Source organism: Chiloscyllium plagiosum, unplaced genomic scaffold (genome assembly GCF_037043375.1).
Source record: "Chiloscyllium plagiosum isolate Xiang-an unplaced genomic scaffold, Cpla_swu_hap1 HiC_scaffold_7, whole genome shotgun sequence".
Lineage (NCBI taxonomy): Eukaryota > Metazoa > Chordata > Chondrichthyes > Orectolobiformes > Hemiscylliidae > Chiloscyllium > Chiloscyllium plagiosum.
The window spans coordinates 22,300,173-22,322,970 of NW_028270145.1; the positions used below are offsets into that span (position 1 = coordinate 22,300,173).

The 22,798-nt window shown below is 43.8% G+C and overlaps 1 protein-coding gene across 1 annotated transcript in view; it reads right to left on the reverse strand.

Annotated features, from left to right (window-relative positions):
- Window positions 1–785: 785 nt before the first annotated feature.
- The window catches only part of LOC122551384 (protein mono-ADP-ribosyltransferase PARP12-like), a 36,767-nt gene continuing 14,754 nt past the window's right edge, over window positions 786–22,798 (reverse strand). Inside the window, exons 5-12 of the mRNA XM_043693185.2 lie at window positions 18,475–18,595; window positions 15,461–15,623; window positions 12,663–12,783; window positions 12,403–12,499; window positions 8,332–8,422; window positions 6,195–6,325; window positions 4,650–4,801; window positions 786–3,973 (exon numbers count right to left, since the gene is read on the reverse strand). Coding sequence (XP_043549120.1) covers window positions 3,714–3,973; window positions 4,650–4,801; window positions 6,195–6,325; window positions 8,332–8,422; window positions 12,403–12,499; window positions 12,663–12,783; window positions 15,461–15,623; window positions 18,475–18,595 — 1,136 coding nt within the window. The 3' untranslated portion in view covers window positions 786–3,713. The remainder of the gene's footprint in view (window positions 3,974–4,649; window positions 4,802–6,194; window positions 6,326–8,331; window positions 8,423–12,402; window positions 12,500–12,662; window positions 12,784–15,460; window positions 15,624–18,474; window positions 18,596–22,798) is intronic.

The window sequence follows — 22,798 nt, forward strand, 5'->3', positions numbered from 1 at the left end:
AAAACACACACCAGGACAGCCAATATCAACAGGGGCTGAACACTGACAGAGGATGCATACAGTCCCGGAGTAAACAAGGCATTCTTCTGAAGTGTTGTCATGGTCATAATGTGGGAAAATGCAACGGATAATTTGTATAAAGCATCATCCCGCAAGCCACAAAGAGACAGGCGATCTGTATCCATAGGATTATGCACTGGTCAGGGCACCAGCAAAGATTCTCCACTCTTCTTCAAAAACATACCAAGGGACCTTCGGCACCTAATTGAAAGGGCCCAAAACTGGTTCTAATTTATCTTCAGTGATATCACCTGTAAAATATTGGCTAAGCCAAATAAAGCTGGGGACGTGCTTCACAGAGATCTTACCCTCCAAATCTGGAGAGCACTCTGTCATGGTCCTGACTGATAACGTCAATACTAACTAAGTCCATTTCCAGTCAGAGACTTTGCATCCAGGCAGTTGAATGACATTCCATAGAGGATGTGGAGGAAGAAATAGGGGAAAGGTGGTCCTGAAAATTTAGATGAGGGACATTCACCTTTTAGCATTATACTTTGTGAGTACTAGAACTAATAATTTACAATATTTGTTGCACATCCCTGACAGCCTGGATTAATTGCTGTTAATTCAAAGTACTCACACATGGGAGAGAGGGTGCTCTGTTTGAAACTTGAAGGTAACTCCCCCACTGTTTGTTGTACTCAGCATGGGCTGTACCTGCAGGACTTGTGACTGGGAGTGGCAAGCATCGAGTGTATCTGACAAAGATAACTTCAGAGATTACAAGACAGCATTTATTTTTATTTGTTAGTTTTATTGCAACAGTTAAGCAGATTAACAACCAAAGTTCTAGGTAATATTTCTGCCCCCACAGCTAGTTAAACACATCAAAATCCATGAAACAAAGCACATCACCTTTCCTTTAAGCTTTATTTAGTAGTGTAGTGATTGGAATCATGGCCAGGGAAATCTCAATGACTATGAGATTCTTCCTGACCATGGTTCCAATGACTACAAGTAGCCAATGTGATTTTGTATTTAAAAGCTATCCTCTTTTCCTGTCATAATCTCTTCGCTGTTCTAATTCTAGCCTCCTGTACATTGTGAATGCTATCATTTCACTAAATGATAGTCTACTGCCTGGGCCTAAGATTTGGAGTTCCCTTCTTAAACCATCCCATCTCTAGCTCACCCTTTACAACCTTCCTTGAACCAACCTCTTCAATGAATACTCTGGTCGCTTCTCCCGATATCTTCTTGAGTAGCTCAGTGCCAATTTTTGCTGTAATGCTCCTTGTTATGCACCTTGGGTCATTTTTACAATGCTAAAGGAGCTTTAGAAATTCAGTCTATTGTTGTTGGAACTGCCCTTTGTTGAAAAGCTCTGTCAATGACTCATTATAGTTAAAAGAATAGAAAGAGGCAATAAGAATAACAGTGCCAAATTTCTGATGATGGTTTGCCAACAAGGAACCTTTCCAGTTGGCAATGGCAGCCATACTGTCGTAAGCCGTCAGTTCATTCATATGTGTGGAGAGCCAATATAATACTCAGAATCTAGCTGAAAAGGGAGACCCTTGGCCAAAGCTTTTGTCTTGCATTCATCAGGACAAACACAAGAATGCCAAATTTCAAGCAGTCAGGATTTCTACTACATGAGAAAAACAAGAGTGCTGATTAGTTGCCACAAGCACAACAGGTCAGGCAGCATCCAAGGAGCAGGAGAATCGACGTTTCGGGCATAAGCCCTTCATCAGGAATCTGAGATTCCTGATAAAGCGCTTATGCCCGAAATGCCGACTCTCCTGCTCCTCGGATGCTGACTGATCTGCTGTGCTTTTCCAGCACTACACTCGACTCTGATCTCCAGCATCTGCACTTTCTCCTGAATAGTTGCAATGTCAACTCTGATTAGTCAAGGTGTTGTGATGGAAAAAGCAATAGAGAACTAAGGCCCTCTAAGCTCCTGTGTGAATCAGGAAAGGTGCAAGGCTTGAACTTATTCTTTTTGTTTGTGGACATAGTGCTCCCATTCCAGCAATCATAAATATTGAGCGCTACTAAATCTTAAGTTAGTATGATTCTATGACTATGGTTGTTATTCTGGCTATTAGCACACTCAGGATTGGCCAGCCAGTGCTGCTCAATTATAGAATCATATTGAATCAATCAAGCTTATGACATGGCTCATTTACACACGCTACAAGTGGCAGCCATAAATACAAAAACCACCTGTTAGCTGCAAATCAAAAGGGTGTTCAAGCCTGACACCTTTCTTCATCACCCAGAGCCTATACTGGAGCTTCAGCAGTTTTTCCTAAGGCAATGCCCTCAGCCACACCGAATCCAGCACCCTCTTTTCCTGTCGCGATCATTTGAAACTTTGCAATTCTTGCATTCTTCCTGTTGAGCGCAAAACAAAAAGAAGCCTCAGAAACCTGTTTCACTCCGCAGGCTGGAGACAGTGACATACCCGTCACCATCCTGCTGTTGCTAGCATTTTACTGCCGAGTGGTGATAGGAGGTGGAGGGGCCCTCTACCAGGCAGAGAGACTGCCAGGTTTGCCCAGGTGGCAGCCTTAGCAAACTTGACAACCATCACCTGCATTCGACACCAGTCCCATCACCACTCCTGCCAACCTTTCTGGGAGCAGCCTGACTGGCCTGATAAGGCCAACCCCACTCACTTCCTTTCTGTCTTTGCTGTTCCTAACTGGCTGCTGTTCCAGTAGTGGCCACCACTCCCGGTGGTGCTGCTGAGACAGAACAGATCTCACCTTCTCATTTGACTCAAATTTCTTTTATTGATTTATCAGCACAGAGATACTTACTAACACAGGGCTAGAGTGAAGTCAGGATATATATGCCTTTACTGTAATAAAATTGCTTCCCAATAAAAATCAGGTTGGAAGTGACTCAGGCTAGTTTGGTCCTGACTCCCTGGCCAGGAGACACATAAAAACCCTCGCTGTTATCTCCATTTCTCTTTCCACCAATGCTAAGCGCTCTCTGAAATGTTTCAGTTCCTACTTCAGATTTCCAGCATCTGACTTTTTTTTTGTAATTTCTTTTCTTCAGTCTTCATTTTGTCAGCATGACTTTAAGAGCACTGTGACCCTACAAAAGAATGGAGTTTACCAGAAAGTGCAGTACATTTCATCATTCCTAAGTGAAAGATGTGAGATGTTAATGTAGTACAGAGATTATATTCCTGGACAAGAAACCGGGATTAATAATCAATGAAGACTTAAAATAAAATGTCATCCAAGGCAGCTGGAAAATTTGAACACAACCAACTAATAGAAGTGTAATTAAAAAGCTACATAGCTTAAATGACTATAAATTTGCCACACTTGCACTAATATTCCATCTGGTTCCTTTCGGAACTTCTCTGTTCACTGACTGGCCTGAAATGTGTCTGGTCCCATAGCAATGTCATTGACTCTAAAATAGCCAAGCAAGCGACTCAGTTGTATAAAAAATTGTTACAAAAATAACTATGACTTAGAGGGTCTGAGCAGCTCTGGTTTGAGTGGGAGACAGGGGCCAACACAGTTGAACCAGAAAGGATGAATTTCTAACCAATCATACATCTGTTTTAAATATTTCCATTTCACAGGGAGACAGTGAGATGAAGTTCCAAACAGGTTCCTTCACACCTGCAGATGTGGACTCAGCCATGTCCTGCCCAGCTCACACAGTGACTCGCTTTAACTTTTGTAATCTATCACGTACTCAGGGTAGATCTGGTGTTTCTCGAAGATGACGAATATTGAGGGGTTGGAGACGTCGTTAACACAGCTGTCGTAATAGCTGGACTTTGAGCCGTCTCTTAAGGGTGGCCGGAGGTAACTGGAATCTCCTTTCACAAACTGCCCGACCAAAACCCGAGCAACAAACATGGTCATTGCTCCTTGTCTTGGTTGACAGTAATTATGGGAATAGGACGCATCTCGAGCGAAGTAGGTTCCTGAAGAAAGAAAGTAGATGCATTTAAAAGGCATGCCTCAGGAGCCAAACCTCGGTATAACCAATAAAGTCCCTTTTCCAAATGTCGTCGTTGCTATCAGGTCAGAAATGCTGCAGTCAATTTGTGCTCAGGAGGTTCCCACAAACAGCAATGAGATAAAGAGTGAATGTCTGTTTTTGTAACATTGGTTGCAGAATTAAGTACAGAGGAACATTGATTATCTGGCATTCAATTAACCGAATTTTGGATTATCTGAACAAGATCGCAAGGTCCCAATGTTTTGCTTACTATGTTATCCGGCATTTGATTATCTGGAATTTGATTAACCGACCGAAGTACACCCCCTGCTTGCGTTCTTCGAGGTTCCTCTGTATTGGCCTGGACAGTAGAGAAGAGCTTTCCCTTCCTCCATCTTTTGATCAGGGATCTTTGTTGTTGACCTGAGAGCAGACCTCCCCCACTTTAACATTTAATTTAAAGACAGCACCTACGCCAGTATGGCACTCCCTCAGTAATGCAGTACTGGAGAATCAGCATGGGCTTTTGAGCTTGAGTCTGAGAATACCTTGAGCCCACTATCTTCTGACTCTGAGGTGTGAGAGCCTACCCACTTGAGCCACACTCGCGGCAACATACAACAGCCACAAAAACAACTGCTTTGTGAATGTGCAGGTACCTCTTCCGTAGGCGGTTCCATGAACTCCACAGATCCTCCAGTCAAAGTTCTGCTGGCAGATGGCCTCAATAAATTTGGGATCCGTGCCATGGAAAAGCTGCTTCTCAACCACATCTGCACCACCACTGGCCTTTCTCATCTGCTCCTTCTGCCTGTCTCAGAAGTACAAGAACAAGATCATACTAACATACAAAAAAGGAGCAGAAATAGGCCATTCGGCCCCTCAAGGCAGCTCCGCCATTCTTTAAGCTCGTGGCCGATCTGTTTGTGTTTCAAATCCCACATTTACCCCAACGACCCTCAACTCCCTTTCCTCGGAAGGAACTACCTACTTGCAGCTAAAAAGAAACGCAACAATCACAGTTTCACCACCTTCTGAAGCAGAGTCCTAAATCCTCAAAAGCAAAACATTTCTCCTCACCTCTGTCCTACAAGGGTGATCCATGATTTTAAAATGGTGCCTTCTCGTTCTGGAGAAGGAGAGGGTTGTTGGGGCCAGAGGAGAAGTGGGAGAAGAGGAAGAGTCAGTGAGGAAGTTGCAGTTGAGGAACATGGAGCTCAGGGAGGTGAGGGGCTCAGGAGAGTGGGTGAGGAGAATTTGAGAGACGGGAGTGTCAGAGGCATAGTAGGGAGTAGGAGTCAGGTTGGGGAGGAATATGGAGTGAGGTTGGGATGTGGAGTCGAGGAAGGAGGATACATTTCCCTTGTTGTTAAGATTCACAGGAACAGCCCCTTAGCTTAATTATCCTGCAACAAGGAGACTCCTCTTTCTGTAGCCTCCCCCAGCCACCTCCAAAACACATACAAACTCCCACCCCACAAATGTGAGCACACACACACACACTTCCCCTCACAAATGCACGCACGTGCACACACACAAATGCCCCCCTGCAGACACATACACACACACACTCCCCCCATAAATGCATGCAAACACATACACACTCCCCCCCCACAAATGCACGCACATACACACTCCCCCCTCGTAAATGAGCACATATACATGCTCCCCCTCTGCAAATGCTTGTGCACACACACATCCCTCTGCCACAAACAGGTGCGCGCGCACACACACTCATTCCCCCCCTCAAACGTGCACACACATGTTCCCACCCACAAACATGTGCGTGCACACTCCACCGCAAATACGCGCACACCCCCCGCAAACACGTGCACACACACACACACACACACACTCCCCCCAACAAACGTGCATGTACATCCCCCTGCACAAGCACATGCGTACACACCCTCCCTGCAAATGCGTGTGCACAACCCCCTGCAAATGCATACTCGTACATATTCCCACACAAACACATGCACACACCCACACCCCTGCAAATGCACAAGCGCGCACACATACCCCACTCGCCCCCAAACACCCCCCCACAGAGACCCAAATGCGCATGCACTCTAACACACACACACACTTAAACTCGCACACATACCCAAACACACACATATTTACACACCAACACAGGCCGTCTCACTGCTGCAGCACAGATAAGAAGAAGACAGATACTTAAGAAAAAATCTCTTACAAACCATTGAAAGACTTCCCAAAGAGCCAGATTTTGGACTCGCTCGATTTTCTGGATGACACTGTTTCTCATGGTCCGCTGAAAGAGGGTCTGCACCTGTTTATATTCCTCTGAAGACTCAAGCACTCGAACAAGCTGCAGACAGAATCAGAGATCAGAGTCTCAGAGCATGGGGGACAGAGCACCCTTAAATACAGCAAACATTGAAATGTTACCACAGATTAGCCTCAGTTGGTATCCATTAAGTTGCTGTCCGTATAAACATTTACATTTTTCCTGATGTTAATCTTCTCAGGTTTGTGCTGTGCCTCCCTCAGTGAGACGACCATGCTGCTGATTTAATGTGGTTTCACTCTGACCCTGAATCAGACAGCTTGCCTTATCTAGCCTTTATTATGCATTGGCATACCTATAACCGCTTTTCCTTGTCAGTGTCCAGTAATACACCTGCCTCGATGTATCCAAAACTCGAACCCAACCAACACACACCCAGGATCTCTGCACTGCTCCAATTCTGACTCCTTGTGCTTCTTCCCCTTCCTTCAATGCTGTGGGGTGGCTATGCCTACAGTCCAAGATCCTAAGCTCTGGACTCCCTCTGTGAACCTCTCTCCTCATTTTCCAAACTTTAAAATTGATCTCTTTTGACTAAGTTATTAGTCACCTGCCCTAGTATTTCCTTACATGGCTTGATTTCAAAAATCTTGTTTGTCTCTGGCAAGCACACTGGGACATTATAGCACAGAAAAGATGCAAGGTTAATGCAAGTGTTGCCCTCCACTGCCTAGATCCCATTCCTGCTTTCTTACTTCTGGTGTCCCCATGTCACTTTGGATCCAAATCTAGACCCTTTTATGGCCTCCACTCCATCCTTGCACATCAAACTCTTCCAGCTCTAGACTTTAACTAGTATTGCCCAGCCATTCTGTTTTATTGTGTGGTTTGAGAATCAAGATGGATTTATCAAGGAGAGGGCTAAGTAAAGAACCGTCTTTAGACTTAGACGTCAAAGAAACACATTTATTACACTTCATACTAAATACTGTTATACACAATAATCGCTGATATTCCAGGGCTGACTTATCATTACACTCATCTCCCAAACACACATCTTCTTTATTTGCACACGTCTGTGTGCTCATGTGAGTTTTCCAGACTGTCCCATTCTAATGTGATTCTTCTAGAGTGTCCTAACTCTGCCCACATTGTGCCATTTACATGCGGTGAGGTGCAGCTGCATGACATCATCATTGTGTTGCTCCAAAATCCTGAAGCCCTTGCACAGCACTTCCAATTTCCAAAGTCTCATCTACCTGAGTTCACTTCCTTACTCCACGTCTCTCCACCTTGTAAACCTAGCTCTTAGAGAGTCAATGAGCACCTTTCCTTCTGCAGGCCCCATCCTCAGTTAGAAGGCAATAGATGCGCACCATTTCAGAAACTGTAGGTGTGGCCTTTACGATGAGACATTCATCCAAAATTTCCAACTAGTCGCTCAAGCAGCTATGAAAGTAATTTAACTGATGAGACCTCTGTATTTTGATAATCTAATTTTAGGGTGGGTGAACAACATTTCTTCATTCAGAGAATGAGTAAACTGCAAGAAGTAACCGTAATGTTAAAAGAGGACAGATTGGGAACAAATTAATAGCATCTTAAGAAACAAATGTGCATAAGTTAAAGAGAAATTAATTGCACTAATTGCAAGGAGATTGTATGAATTTAGTGAGTGATTAAGTGAATTTTATAAGTGAATAAGTAGAATTCAAGTATTTAACAGGTAGAACTAAAGAGCTAATGTGAAGAAGTCGAAGGATAAATGGATGAGTAGAATTTAAAATGTGGGTGCGTCTAATTTACTAGAGTATAGGTCAAATTTGACATAACTTGAATAATTTAAGGATTAAATTTAAGGAATAGTTAATAAATTTTAGTATTTGAATGATCTCAGGGGAGAATTACCAAATGATAATCATATTTTGTGACTATTTAGTGATTCTGACGGTGGCAGAAGCTCAATTACATTAAGAGGGTCTTTTAAAATAGTTGAGCCAAGAGTTTGGTACAACAACACTTGGTATACCATAGTGTGTCTCAGGCAAAACAATGCTATAATCACATTGGCAGCTGAGTGAGTCTACCTTATATTCCATGTCTACATCAAGTGGTTTATCCCAGTTGGCTGGAATGGATTTTCCTCGAGTGTTACCTGACTGTCCAGGTTTTCCTTGGCTGGAAAAAGAAAAGGTTCATTCAGGGATCACCTTCTGGACATTAAAGATGATTCACTTCAAGCTCAATTATACATTAATGATAGTCAACCCACCATCAACCCGCCCTCTGATGCCATGATTACAAACAGTGACCCAAGCACAGTAACTACACTTATGATCCAGTGCAGTGTGATGCTCTCAGAGACAGGACGTTAAACAAAGAGCCTCTCTGACCTCTCAGATGCACACTGGCGTTCCCACAACCCCTATTCCAAAGAACAGGGCACCTCTTTCCGGTTTCTTTTTAATCCTTTGGAAGGTGTAACTTTTTTTTTAAAAAAGTTGATGTTCACACAGTCTTGGATGTGCTCATACAAGGGACAGGAGAAAGTGAGGACTGCAGATGCTGAAGATCAGAGTCACGAGTGTGGTGCTGGAAAAGCACAGCCGGTCAGGCAGCATCCAAGAAGCAGGAGAATCGACGTTTTGGGCATAAGCCCTTCATCAGGAGTGAGGCTTGTGGGTCAGGGCTGCGAGATAAATGGGAGTGGGTGGTGTTGGGGATGGTAGCTGGGAATGTAATAGAGACACATACAAGGGTCACATAAGGTCGGCACGCAAGCCCAGCAAACAATTAGGAAGAAAAATGATCTGTTGGCCTTTGTTGCAAGGGGATTGGCGTACAGGAGGAAATATGTCTTGCCACAATTGTACAGAGCCCTAGAGTGGGCACACTCAGAGGACAGTGTTCAGGGTTAGTCTCCATACTCAGGGAAGGAGACAGTATAATGAAGTACAGAGAAACATTGATTATCTGAATACCAATTATCCGAAAGAGATCTGGAGGTCCCAATAGAAACATTACATCAAAGACGTGTTTCCAACAGTGATCTCATCTTTTGTTTACAGTGATTAAACAGACACCGTCTCCAAATGACTGACCTCCCGTGCTGTCTCTCTCTCCCCACACTTTCCCTGGAGTTCTACAGCGGGGTGTACCCTAAACTAACCCCCCACCTTCCCCAGATAATCTGACCAACATTGTCGTGTACAGGGCAGAGGTGGAACCTGTCAAAAAGGCACAGTAAAGGGTTGTGTGTGGGCATGTACTGTTTGGAGACTTACCCCACAAAGACAGCAGCAGCAGCAGCAGCGTTGTTGTTGTTAATGTACAGTCCAGCTGTCCCGGAGAGATCGCAGGGGTGGACAGGGGTGGGGATGGGAGGTGTTAGATGGGGTTGGGGGGGGGGGGTGGGGGTTGGGGGGGGGCGGGGTGGTGTCAGGGGGTGGGGAGCGATGTCAGGTGGGGTTGGGGGGCAGTGTCGGACGGGTTTGGGGGCGGGGGCGGTCTCGGGGAGGGCTGGGGGGGAGGTGTTGGGGGATGTTAGGCGGTGTTGGGGGCGGGGTCTCACACGCTGTGCGCTGCTGCAGTCTCCTGAACGGGGAGTAGACTTTTAAAACTCCGAGGCCCAGAGGAAAGGCATTTAATCGATTAACTGAATAATCGATTATCCGAACGAAACAGTGCCCGACCATCTCGTTCGGATAATCGAGGTTCCCCTGTACACTGAACTGGTCCTGGGACATGAGAGGGGTTCACCTATACTGACAGTCTAAGTAAATTGGCCCTACATTTTCTGGAATTCAGAAGAATGACAGGTGATCTCATTGTGATGGACTAGATCCTAAGGGTACTTGACAGGATAGATGCTGAGGGACAGTTTCCACTGGTCAGAGAATCTAAAACATAGAGGCACAGACCCCGGGTGAGGGGTTGATCATTTAGAACTGAGATGAAGAGAGATTTCTTCACTCAATCTTTGGAATTCTCAACCTCAAAGGGCTGTGGATGTTTAATCACTGAATACATTTAAATCTGGGATTGAAATGTTTTTGTTCTCTTGGGGGACTGAGAGATACGGGGAGCTTTCAGGAAAGTGGAGTTGAAGCCAGTGATCAGCCATGAACATAGTGAGCTGGAGAGCAGGCTCAAAGGGCCAAACCTGCTCCTATTTCTTATGTTTTCTACACAACATTTCTTTCCCCAACCCTGACAAAAAAATTATCTATTCAGTGTCACATGGCTGTCTGTCGGACATATTTGCAAATTGATTGCCATGATTCCTACATTACTACAGAAACTACTCTTCATTGGCTGAACAGCACTTTGGGGTGCACCAAATCTGTGAAAGGTGTGAGAGAAACACTAGTCTTTCTTTTCAAGGGTTTCTATCAACACACTAATTTGCATTCGCATAGCACCTGCAATGCAATAAAATTCCTGAGGCAACAGGCCACACAAAGAAACTTTAGGCCAGCTGACTAAAGGCTTGGTGGGACAGCTTGGTTTGAGGAGCATATTGAAGGTTGAGATCAGAAGGAACTAGGGAAAGAATCAGAGAGCTTAGAACTTAGATATCTTGAAGTTTACTGGAGCTTGGCTGCAGAATTGAACCACAATCAAAATACCAAAGGTAAAAATCGCCTATTAGTGAAAAGCAGCTTGAATTAGCTGCACTTAAAATTGACAGATTGGTTATTGTCACAAAAACAAAAGCCTTGTTGAGTATTGCACCTTTCATGACCATAAGATGTTGCAAGGCTTTTTATATATAAAAAAACATTTTTTGTAGGGCAGTTCCTGTGATAATTTAGAAAACACAGTATCCAATCTGCACACGGTAAGCTTCTACAAACAGCAATGTGATAATGACCAAATAGTCTGTTTGAGTGATGATGTTGAAGATAAATATCACAACAGGGAAGAGATGAGTATGCTCCAATGCAAGATATTACAGCCACCTGAGAGGATAAATGGAACCTGAGATTAACATTGCACCCCTGACAGGAGTGTTCCCTCTGATTTGCACTGGGGCATTGCCCTAGATTTCATGCTCAGAGTTCTGTGGTTGGCCTTGAATCTATGACCTTCTGAATCAGAGAGGAGAGTGCTGCCCATTGAGCTCCAGTCACCATTTAATGAACCACACGATTTATTTTAAAACCCACCTTACCGTGACACAGTCTACTCATTGAGCATCACTCTCTGCACAAAATAGCAGGAGCTCTGAATACACCACAACCCGACCTTCCAAACCCCTTTCTGCCACAACCTCACTTTAATTATTCATGTGGTGCATCCCAAGTGAAAACTGGAAGTCTGGGGTCTCTTGAGTGGGCTGGGTTGCTCAAAGTGCAGGGGTACAGCCACAAAAAAAGAACAAAGACATTTCTCAGTCTGAGTTGCTGTCAGTGATCAAGCCAAAGAGCTCATTAGGTTAGGCTGCACCTACAATCAAACAAGAATTGCATACATTTAAAAGGGCCTCCAAATGGTCCCAGGACTATCAAACCTGAGTTTTTGCTCCAGAGCTTGAGGCCCCAGTTGTCTGTTCCATAACCCCACTGGAGATAGTGAGATGCAGTTGGGAAAACCTTGTTATAAAATATGACTTTGCAGTCAACAACACAGGGAATTGGTAAGCATTACTTTCTGATTTAAAGGTGGATGGTTTAAGTGACAGAGACCTTCCAAAATGTTCTAGATGAAGGGACGGATCACAGAGGAACACTCAACCTCTGATAAAGCTGCAGGGAAAATAAAGTTGTCCCCTATTGGCAGTGCATTGCATTGTGGGAGAACAGTTTGGTTATTCCAAAGCTGAAATATGGCAACTGAAGCAAGGGGAGGCAATGGCCTGGTGGTATTATCACTGGACTGTTACTGCAGAAACATAGGGGACCTCTACACGGCTTGACTATAGAAAATATCTAGAAACTCTTAAATATAGCTTCAACAACAGGGCCAAATTGTTCAAATGCTTTCTTAATGTAACAGAAAAATACCTAGGATTGATAGGATCTTGGCTAATGGAATCAATATCAGAGACTGTAGATTTCTCTGGAAGTGCTGGGACAGTGCCCAATGAAATTCCTTATCTCTTCGATGACACAAACTAAGAAGCTTCCTTAGCTAGGCTGTTGATAGGCGTTACTTACTTTTGTATCTGGTTCTCCAAATCTTTCTCAGAGATAAACTTGGGCCTCCTCCGGACAGCTCTCTGAGTCCCAATGTGCGTGTTTGTCTGACACATTTCTGGACCGAAGCCAGGAGAGATGGGGGGAGGATAAGAGAGAAGAAGCAGAATTCAGCGATTGTCTTTTATTCCATGAGAAAAGAACACTTGCAATTTTCATATTTCTTACCAACATTTCCTTAACGTCCGATTATTAAACCAGTTTTCTGAAAAACACTGTACCTTTAAAGCTCAGCACATATTGATGCTTTCCAGCCGTGAATTCCACTTTCCCATTACTGTCTGCCAAATACGCCTTCTCCAGGTTAATGGATGTTGTGCTGGCAGCACTGTGCAGCCCTTCCTGTCGTGCAGAATTTAGTCAGTCAGTCAGAATTTATGCAACTGATGCTACACATTCCAATCTTAGCTCTCCCTGCCCAGCAAGGCTCCATGCTAAAGGCACAACTTCAGCAAATTCATCCTTGTGCCTTCCAGGAGGAAAGTTCTGCTGGCTTCCTTCTGATACCAACAGATAACAAAGAGAATTTAATAGAGAGGACAGATGATTCCTGTTGCACCCATCAAGACTGCCAAATTATGAACATTCACAACAGTTTATAGTACAGGATAAAAGGGTGTTGATTGGTCAACAGGTTGACTCTAACTGGTTGAAGCATTGCCATGGAGAAAACAGCAGAGAAACATAGGCTTCCCCTATCTCCAGGATGATTCAAAAGAAGCTGCAAAGTTTGAACATATTCCTTTTTGAGCACTATGAATGGGTCCCTGTTTATCACTTTTGGCAGATATTGAAAGCCATGTTACCATCTAGACTCATTTGGTTTAAACTGACCATTAGTGTAGCTCTTAGCACACTCATGAGTTTTCATCAAGTCATTGAGTCATAGAGACGGACAGCACAGAAACAGACCCTTTGGTCCACCTCATCCACGCTGACCAGATATCCTAACCTAATCTAGACCTATTTGCCAGCACTCGGCTCATATCCCTCTAAACCCTTCCAATTCATATACCCATCCAGATGCCATTTAAATGCTGTAATTGTACCAGCCTCCACCACATCTTCTGGCAGCTCATTCCACACATGCACCACCCTCTGTGTGCAACAGTTACCCGTTAGGTCCCTTTTATATCTTTCCTCTCTCACCCTAAATCTATGTCCTCTAGGTTTGGACTCCCCCACCCCAGGGAAAAGACTTTGTCTATTCACCCTATCCATGCCCCTCATGGTTTTATAAACCTCCAAAAGGTTACCTCTCAGCCTCCGAAGCTCCAGGGAAAACAGCCCCAGCCTACTCAGCCTCTCCCTGTAGCTCAAATCCTCCAACCCTGCAAGTATCCTTGTAAATCTTTTCTGCCACCCTTTCAAGTTGTGTTTCCCAATCACAGTCACACTTAACAGTAGACCTTAGAATGAACAACAAAAACATAAATATGTGACTGAGCAACCTTGCAAGATGTAGCCATATATCAAACAGATCTCCACATAACAACACAACACTGTGGAGATGTTGAGACAGTCTAACACCACAAAGGTAAGTCATTGTCATTGCCGAGACCAATTTATCACATTGCTATTGCAACAATTCATACCATTCAATTGATTTCAGTGGTGAGCAATACATGGGGAACATTGTTTTCACAAAGTTTAATTGAGAAGCAACATAACTTGGACACAATGTTTGGATTTCTGCGCTGCATTAAGCAACAACACTCACCTGGGATTGCTGTGGCGTTTGTAGAGAAGGAAATGTCGGGGGCCATTGGGTTTATGTTATTTTGATAGAAACTTAGATATGGCACTCTGCAATAACTGTGCATTCCTCCAGCTGGAACATCAAAGGATGCATACAGTGTTCTTCAAATTATTTTTGTAAATAGCTAAACTACAGCTTCAGATCAGGTCCTCAATCTAATTGAAGGGTGGATGAGCCTGTTGGCTGACTTGTATCTTAACTCCATTTCTGGGTTCTGTAACCATTTATACCCTTGCCTAACAAAAATAATCTTTCAATTTCACTTTTGAATTGTTTAGTTTATTACCCAATCTCAACTGTATTATTTAGGGTGGGGGAGGGAATTGGGAAAGAGAATTCCAGACTTCCATTCCCTTTTGAGTAAGAAATGATTCTGGACATCATCCTGAGGTGCCTAGATCTGATTTTAAGTCTGTGACCCTTTGTCCATATCTAAATAATGTTTTTGTCTATTTACCAGGACGAATGCTTGAAATATTTTAAACCCCTCAGGTGGACCATACTTTAACCTTCCACACACAAGGGAATAAAGCCTAATCTATTCGGCCTGCCTTTGTCACTCTCTTTAGCGGTGATATAATTCCAGTGAATGTGTGATGCACTCCCAGCTGAGGCCAGTACAGGATTCCAGAGGTACAATGGCCAGAAATGTGCAGTGCTTGAAATCAAGGTCAACTCAGGTCTTACAGACTTTACTCACAAACCCTTACCAGTCCACCTGCAAATCTTTCAGTGTACGGTGTGATTCCAACACCCACTGAGTGATCTTGAGTGTGTCGACAGCTGTGCACTAATAACCAATTTAAGTTCATCATTCAAGCTCATACTAGGGATGGTTTACGCTCATCAGAAGTGACACATATTCACACGTAAGGAACTGTTCTCTGCAAACAAACAGAAGATGTTCAAACCTCATGTAGCTTTTTAACAACCTAGAGGGTGGGTAGTCTATTACTTTCTCCACAGCAATAACTCCAGCAATCAGATTCAGTGAGAATCAATCCCTTGTTGTGATCATTCTTGCATTTGGACTGAGGAGTGCAAAATGCTAAGCTTCAGCAACGTATCTCCCTTCTCAGCAAGACTCAGGTTCTGGGTAACCAAGCGGCTATTAGTAAACCAGAACTTTGGACAACTGGAGTATAAGTTCCAATCCTGCATGATCCTCCTAGTCTGGCAGTTATGGTTAAAAAAGACTACGGCGTTAACCTGTGGGCGATCTGATAAAAAGATCACTGAGAAAAAAACCCAAAGACTCACCTGTTTCCCATATTCAATCCACTTTCCGTATTCGTCCTTCCAGTACCATAGCCATTCTGTGGTCAGGATGTAATGTGGAGGCTTTGTGACGGAGGAGGCTGTGGACAGGCGTCTAATCTGGCTCAAGCCACTTACCATGGCTTCAAAGTTAATCACTGAGGATCTATGATAAGAACATATGAAATGGAGGAACACATTTATGTTAGAACCAGATAGATACCATTACAGGGAGACAGGACAAGTGTCAATGTCTAGCTTTGGAAGGATCTCAGTAATGAGCTCTATTGTGAATATAAGACAGGGAAATTGGTGGGAGTAACACAGAGGTAAAGCCTCTGCTCCAAACTTAGTTAATAAGTCTCAGTCTGTCACTTGGTAGGTATAGATTAACTCAGTTTCTTTCTCCTGAGGAATTTTTCCAGCATTCCTGCTGTTTGTATCACCTCTTCTGACTGTATTTCATTGTCATCTATTATCCACCAGGTGTTTCACAGGACAAGACTATATTGAGATCCTGCTATCGTTATGTCATAGAGTCATAGAGATGTACAGCTTGGAAACAGACCCTTCGGTCCAACCCGTCCATGCCGACCAGATATCCCAACCCAATCTAGTCCCACCTGCCAGCACCTGGCCCATATCCCTCCAAACCCTTCCTATTCATATACCCATCCAAATGCCTCTTAAATGTTGCAATTGTACCAGCCTCCACCACTTCCTCTGGCAGCTCATTCCATACACGTACCACCCTCTGTCTGAGGAAGTTGCCCCTTCGGTCTCTTTTATATCTTTCCCCTCTCACCATAAACTTATGCCCTCTAGTTCTGGACGCCCCGACCCCAGGGAAAAGACTTTGTCTATTTATCCTATCCAAGCCCCTCATAATTTTGTATACCTCTACAAGGTCACCCTTCAGCCTCCGATGCTCCAGGGAAAACAGCCCCAGCCTGTTCAGCCTCACCCTGTAGCTCAGATCCTCCGACCCTGGCAACATCCTTGTAAATCTTTTCTGAACCCTTTCAAGTTTCACAACATCTTTCCGACAGGAACTTTGATATATTTGTTCCTGGGATTTATGGGTGTCACCAGTGAGAGCAAATGTCTACTTTCCCTGCGAAGGTAGTGGTGGCGTTGGTGACGGCAGGCTTTAGCACTGATCTGTGGGGCCATTGGTGCTCCCACCAGAGTATCTGATGGAGCATTCCCGAATAGTGACCAGTGGCAACTGCACAGCGTCCTTTGTTATTGATGTGCCAGCTCTTTATTCAGCTGGCGAATCTCTCCTCTATCCTCCGTAAACTTTAACTCCTCAAAAAACGTGGGTTGCTTACAATTTAACTTGCACCAAGTCCAGTTCACCTCTCGCCTCTGTAATTGCTCTCGATTTATTGAGGGCCTCAACTTAAATTTCTCATTTGTGTATCCTCCATTTCCTTCACTCTGCTACAGGCAGCTGTTCCTTTAGGTGCCTGGGCCCTGAGCTCTGAATATTTTTCACTAAGCTTCTCCTTTTTTATAATACTTTTGAAGACATATCTCTTTGACAAAGCTTTGGTAGGACCGTACAAATTGATCTTTCAGTCAATAAAGTACTTTTGAAGTGAATTTATACACAGTAAGGTCACATAAGGAGATAAAGAACTGGATCATCTGATTTTAGTGACATTGATTGAGGGGTAAATTTTGGCCACAGGGTTAGAGAAAGCACATCTGTGCTTCTTTGCAATAGTGCCATAATATTTTCTACATCTACATGAGAGGGCAGATGGGTTTATTATTTGAAAGACCGTGACAGTGCAGCACTCCCTCAGCTATAGTGAGAGTGTCAACCTGAATTCACAGCTCTAGAATAAGTTGTGAAGCCTTAACCTTCTGACTGAGAGCTCCCAACTTCTGGTTGCTGAGGTATGGCTACACTTGAGAGCTAATGTTGTATTATAGGAGGTGTGATAAGGTATTGATTCATGAGTCTGTCTCAGCCTCATGTCCAGGAGAGCTTCAAGCTTGTACTTTAATACCTGTCCCATGAAGGGACCAAATTAAGAATTTTTGGCTACTAAACGATAGGAACAGTAGACCATTCAGCTCCATGTTCCACAGTTCAGCTTAGACAATTCAATTCAGCTTCCCAAAGTGGGGATCGGACATGAAGTGGGATCATGAGTTAACGCTTCGTGGTCATGGGCAGTGGTCCCTTTTCGTCACGGAAACACCGCTCAGGGGTCTGCACTCGCCGATCGGCATGCCGACGCATTGACTTCCGATTCCAGGAGCCACTGCCGTATGGAGGCCCACGCAGTAGGAACAAAATGAGGGCAAGTGTAGGTCACACGCTCCCAAGGCAGCAATGACTGGCACAGATCTCTGCATACTTCCCTCACACACAACCCCCCCCCCACAACAGCAGACAACTCCATGATCCACCAGAACAACACCTTCGATTACCTTCAACACTCCAATTGGACCTCCTCAATCTCATACACGCACACTCTAGAATTGTAAGCACAGTCTATGTAACCAAGTCATCACAGTTAAACCATTTTAATTCTGTTATCCCTCTATACAATCTTTCCACGATGGCTCAGTGCGATGCCCAGAACTGCACAGCTGGTCAACCAGAACTTTATGTCACTACTGTATATATTATACCCCTTATATTCTAACCTAGCGGATAATAACACCTATACAATTTATTTTGTGACTTAGCCTTTAATGATTTCACTACCTGGGTCCCCGATCAAGCAATGGATGTCTTTAATAAGGAGTGAGTTATCCTTATATAGTGCCTGGCGCTATCCTCACCATATTCCAACATGCTTAAAACCATGAGTTCCTTTTGTAGTGCAGTCACCGTCATTACCCGGTCGAGGTCAGGAGATGACATAAAATGAAATAATCAAGGGATTGCTCATGGATTGATCATTAAACCCTGGGTTTGCATCAATGGTATAATCAGGTATTAATCGAAGACTCTGCTCCTGTGAAGCTGTCCAGGTTGAAATGTCAGAGTGTACCTGGTCTTACTGGGATCGCAGTAATCCTTCTCGATCTGCTCCATGTTCAGGAGATCTTGCCACGATTCCCCATGAATCTGCCATCGATAAGGGAGCTTGAAGTGAACCCGGTTACATTGATCTGAAGGCAACAGAAACCAAGAGGCGATGACTTCAAAGAAGTCACATTTTCATGCTTCAGAAATAACTCCACAACGGCCAGTATCCCATCACAAAGTCAGCCTTTATTTATACATTGTGAGTCCTTGACACTGACCCAGCTCCCTCAGAGCCAGCTCTCAGAGTGAACAGAACCTCTGACACTCCTGATTAGTCAGCCAGCCTCCCTGATTGGACCAGATTAACTGCTCCAATCAAGGACCTCAGATTCCATGAGGTCCAAACTGGCTGGCCTTATTACAATCACTAAAGATAGCATCTCTAATTCTGTGTTCCTTTACTCACTCTGCAACCAGCCCTACATGCAAAAAGACTACTCCATCTGGTTATTAATTGGTTTACTTAATCTTGAGTAAATGATTGATATCTAACTGCAGCCATACAGTCATAAAGATATAAAGCACGGAAACAGAGCCTTCAGTCCAACTCGTCCACGCCGACCAGATATCCCAACCTAATCTAGTCCCAATTGGCAGCACTTGGCCCCTATCCATCTAAACCCTCCCTATTCATATACCCAGCCAGATGCATTTTAAATGTTGTAAATGTACTAACCTCCACCACTTCCTCTGGAGCTCATTCCATACACACACCACCCTCTATGTGAAAACATTGCCCCTTAGGTCCCTTTTAAATTTTTTCCCTCTCACCCTAAACCTACGCCCTCTAGTTCTGGATTCTCCCACCCCAAGCAAAAGACTGTGTCTATTTACTCTATCCATGTTCCTCATGATTTTATAAACATCTATAAGGTCATCCCTCACCCTCCAACACTCCAGGGAAAACAGCCCCAGCCTATTCAACCTCTCCCTATACCTCAAACCCTCCAACCCTGGCAACATCCTTGTAAATCTTTTCTGAACCCTTTCAAGTTTCATAACATCCCTTCTATAGCAGGGAGACCAGAATTATAAACAATATTCCAAAAGTGGCCTAACCAATGTCCTGTACAGCCACAACATGACCTCCCAACTCCTGTACTCAATACTCTGTCCAATAAAGGAAAGCATACCAAATGCCTTCTTCACTGTCCTGTCTACCTGCAACTCCAGTTTCAAGGAACTATGAACCTGCACTCCAAGGTCTCTTTGTTCAGCAATACTATCTAGGACCTTACCATTAAGTGTATAAGTCCTGCCCTGATTTGCTTTCCAAAATGCAGCACCTCACATCTATCTAAATTGAACTCCATCTGTCACTCCTCAGCCCATTGGCCAAATCTGACCAAGATCCCGTTGTACTCTTCGTGACCTTCTTCATTCTCCACTATACCTCCAATTTTGGTGTCATCTGTAAACTTACAAAATATACTTCCTATATTCATATCCAAATCATTTATACAAATGATGAAAAGCAGTGGACCCAACTGATCCTTGTGGACAGCACTGGTCACAGGCCTCCAGTCTGAAAAGCAACCCTCCACCACCACCCGCTGTCAACCACCTTCAATCCAGTTCTGTATCCAAACTAGTTCTCCCTGTATCCCATGAGATCTAATCTTGCCAATCAGTCTCCCATGGGGAACCTTGTTGAACACCTTGCTGAAGTCCATATAGATCACGTCCACCACTCTTCCCTCATCAATCCTCTTTTTTATTTCTTCAAAAAAATTCAATCAAGTCAATGAGACATGATTTCCCACACACAAAAACCATGTGGACTATCCCTAATCAGTCCTTGCCTTTCCAAATTCATGTAAATCCTGTCCCTCAGGATTCTCTCCAATAACTTGCCTACCATCGATGTCTTGCTCATCAATCTATGGTTCCCAGGCTTTTCTTTATCATCTTTCTTAAACAGTGGCACCACGTTTGCCAACCTCCAGTTTTCCGGCACCTCACCTGTGACTATTGTTGATACAGCTATCTCAGCAAGAGGCCCAGCAACCACTTCCCCAGCTTCCACAGAGTTTTAGGGTACACTTGATTAGGTCCTGGGATTTATCCACTTTTATACATTTCAAGACCTCCAGCACCTCCTCTGCTGTAATATAAACATTTTTCAAGATGTCGCCATCTATTTCCCTACATTCTATATCCTTCAAGTCCTTCTCCACAGTAAACACTGATGTAAAATACTTGTTTATTATCTACCCCATTTTCTGCGGCTCCACACAAAGGCTGCCTTGCTGATCTTTGAGGTGCCCTATTCTCTCCCTAGTTACCCTTTTGTCCTTAATGTATTTGTAAAAACCCATTGGATTCTCCTTAATTCTATTTGCCAAAACAATCTCGTGTCCCCTTTTTGCCCTCCTGATTTCGCTCTTAAGTATACTCCTACTTCCTTTATACTCTTCTAAGGATTCCCTCGATCTCTGCTATCTATACCTGACATTACTTCCTTCTTTTTCTTAACCAAAACCTCAATTTCTCTCATCATCCAGCATTCCCTACATCTACCAGCCTTACCTTTCACCCTAACAGGAATATACTGTCTCTGGACTCTCATTATGTCATTTTTGAAGGCTTCCCATTTTCGAGCTGTCCCTTTAGCTGCAAACATCTACTCCCCAATCAACTACTGAAATTCTCAACATTTCATCCACGGGATTACACATTTTTTAATAACTTTCCAGGAAATAAAAAATGCTGGATTACTCAAAGAGCAGACTTTGATTCGAAATACAAACAGCAAAGTACATTATTGAGTTAACTGCTGAGAATGCCGATTGAGACAATGTACTTTCCCTGAGATAAGGGGCAAAGTTAAACAGGACAGCTGCTCAGACAGACCTTGAGAGACTGTGGGAAATTCTAACATCAGGAAGTTGTTTTTGCACCAGAGACACAGTTAGAGAGGGGGTTGGGAGATAGAGAGAGAGAGAGATATGGGGGTGGGAGAAAAGGGAGAATGAAAAGGTACTGAGAGGTTTGGAGTTTGCCAACAGTCAGGATATGAAGAAGGTTTGATCCCGTGGAGGAAAAAAAAAGGCTACAGTCATTAGGGAAGGGGCTTGCTGTCTTGGATGCTCAAAGGACTCTAACCTCACACTGTGGGCAGTATGCTGACTCAGTGGTTAGCCCTGCTGCCTCACAGCACCAGGGACCTGGGTTCAATTCCACCCTCATGCAACTGTCTGAATTGAATTTGCAAATTCTCCCCATGCTTCAGTTTCCTCCCACAGTCGCAAGGTGGTTGGGTTAGCCATGCTAAATTGCCCTGAGTCTCCAAGGATGTGCTAGGTGGGTTAACCTTGGGAAATGCAGAGTTACAGGGATGGGTCTGGGTGGGATGCTTTTTACAAGGTTGGTGTTGACTCAATCGGCTGATTGGCCTGCATGCACGCTGTAGAGTTTCTAAGATTCTAAGGGCATAAGCAATCTTTGCTTTTGCATTACAGTATATATTATTCCTAACTGTTTATTAAATAACTGGTATAAATAAAGAAGCTGGGTCCATTGCATTTCATCTTTTATATAAATGATTTGGATGTGAACATAGGGGAGATGGTTAGTAAGTTTGCATCTTTTATATAAATGATTTGGATGTGAACATAGGGGAGATGGTTAGTAAGTTTGCAGATGACACCAAAATAGATGGTGTAGTGGACAGTGAAGGTTACCTCAGAGTACAATGGGAACTTAATCAACTGGGCCACTGGTCTGGAGATTGGTAGATGGACTTTAATTTAGATAAAGATGAGGTATTGAATTTGATAAGGCAAATCAGGGAAGGACTTATACAGTTAATGGTAGGTTCTTGCAGAGTGTTGCTGAACAAAGGAACCTTGGGATGCAGGCTCATAGTTCCTTGAAAGTGGAGTCGCAGGCAGATAGGGCAACTACTGTTGCAGGCAAAGTGTTCTCCACCCCGACTATTCTCTGAGTAAAGAACCCTACCTCTGACATCTGTCCTATATCTATCACCTACCACTTTAAAGCTATGTCCCCTCATGCTAGCCATCACCATCCGAGGAAAATGATCTCACTATCCACCCTATCTAACCCTGTGATCATCTTGCCTGTCTCAATTAAGTCACCTCTCAACCTTCTTCTCTCCAACGAAAACAGCCTCAAGATCCTCACAAGAATCCAGAGAAAGTATTCAGGGTGAAAGGGAAGGCTGGTAGGTATAGGGAATGCTGGATGACGAAAGAAATTGAGGGCTTGTTTAAGAGAAAGGAGGAAGTATATGTCAGGTATAGACAGGATAGATCAAGTGAAGC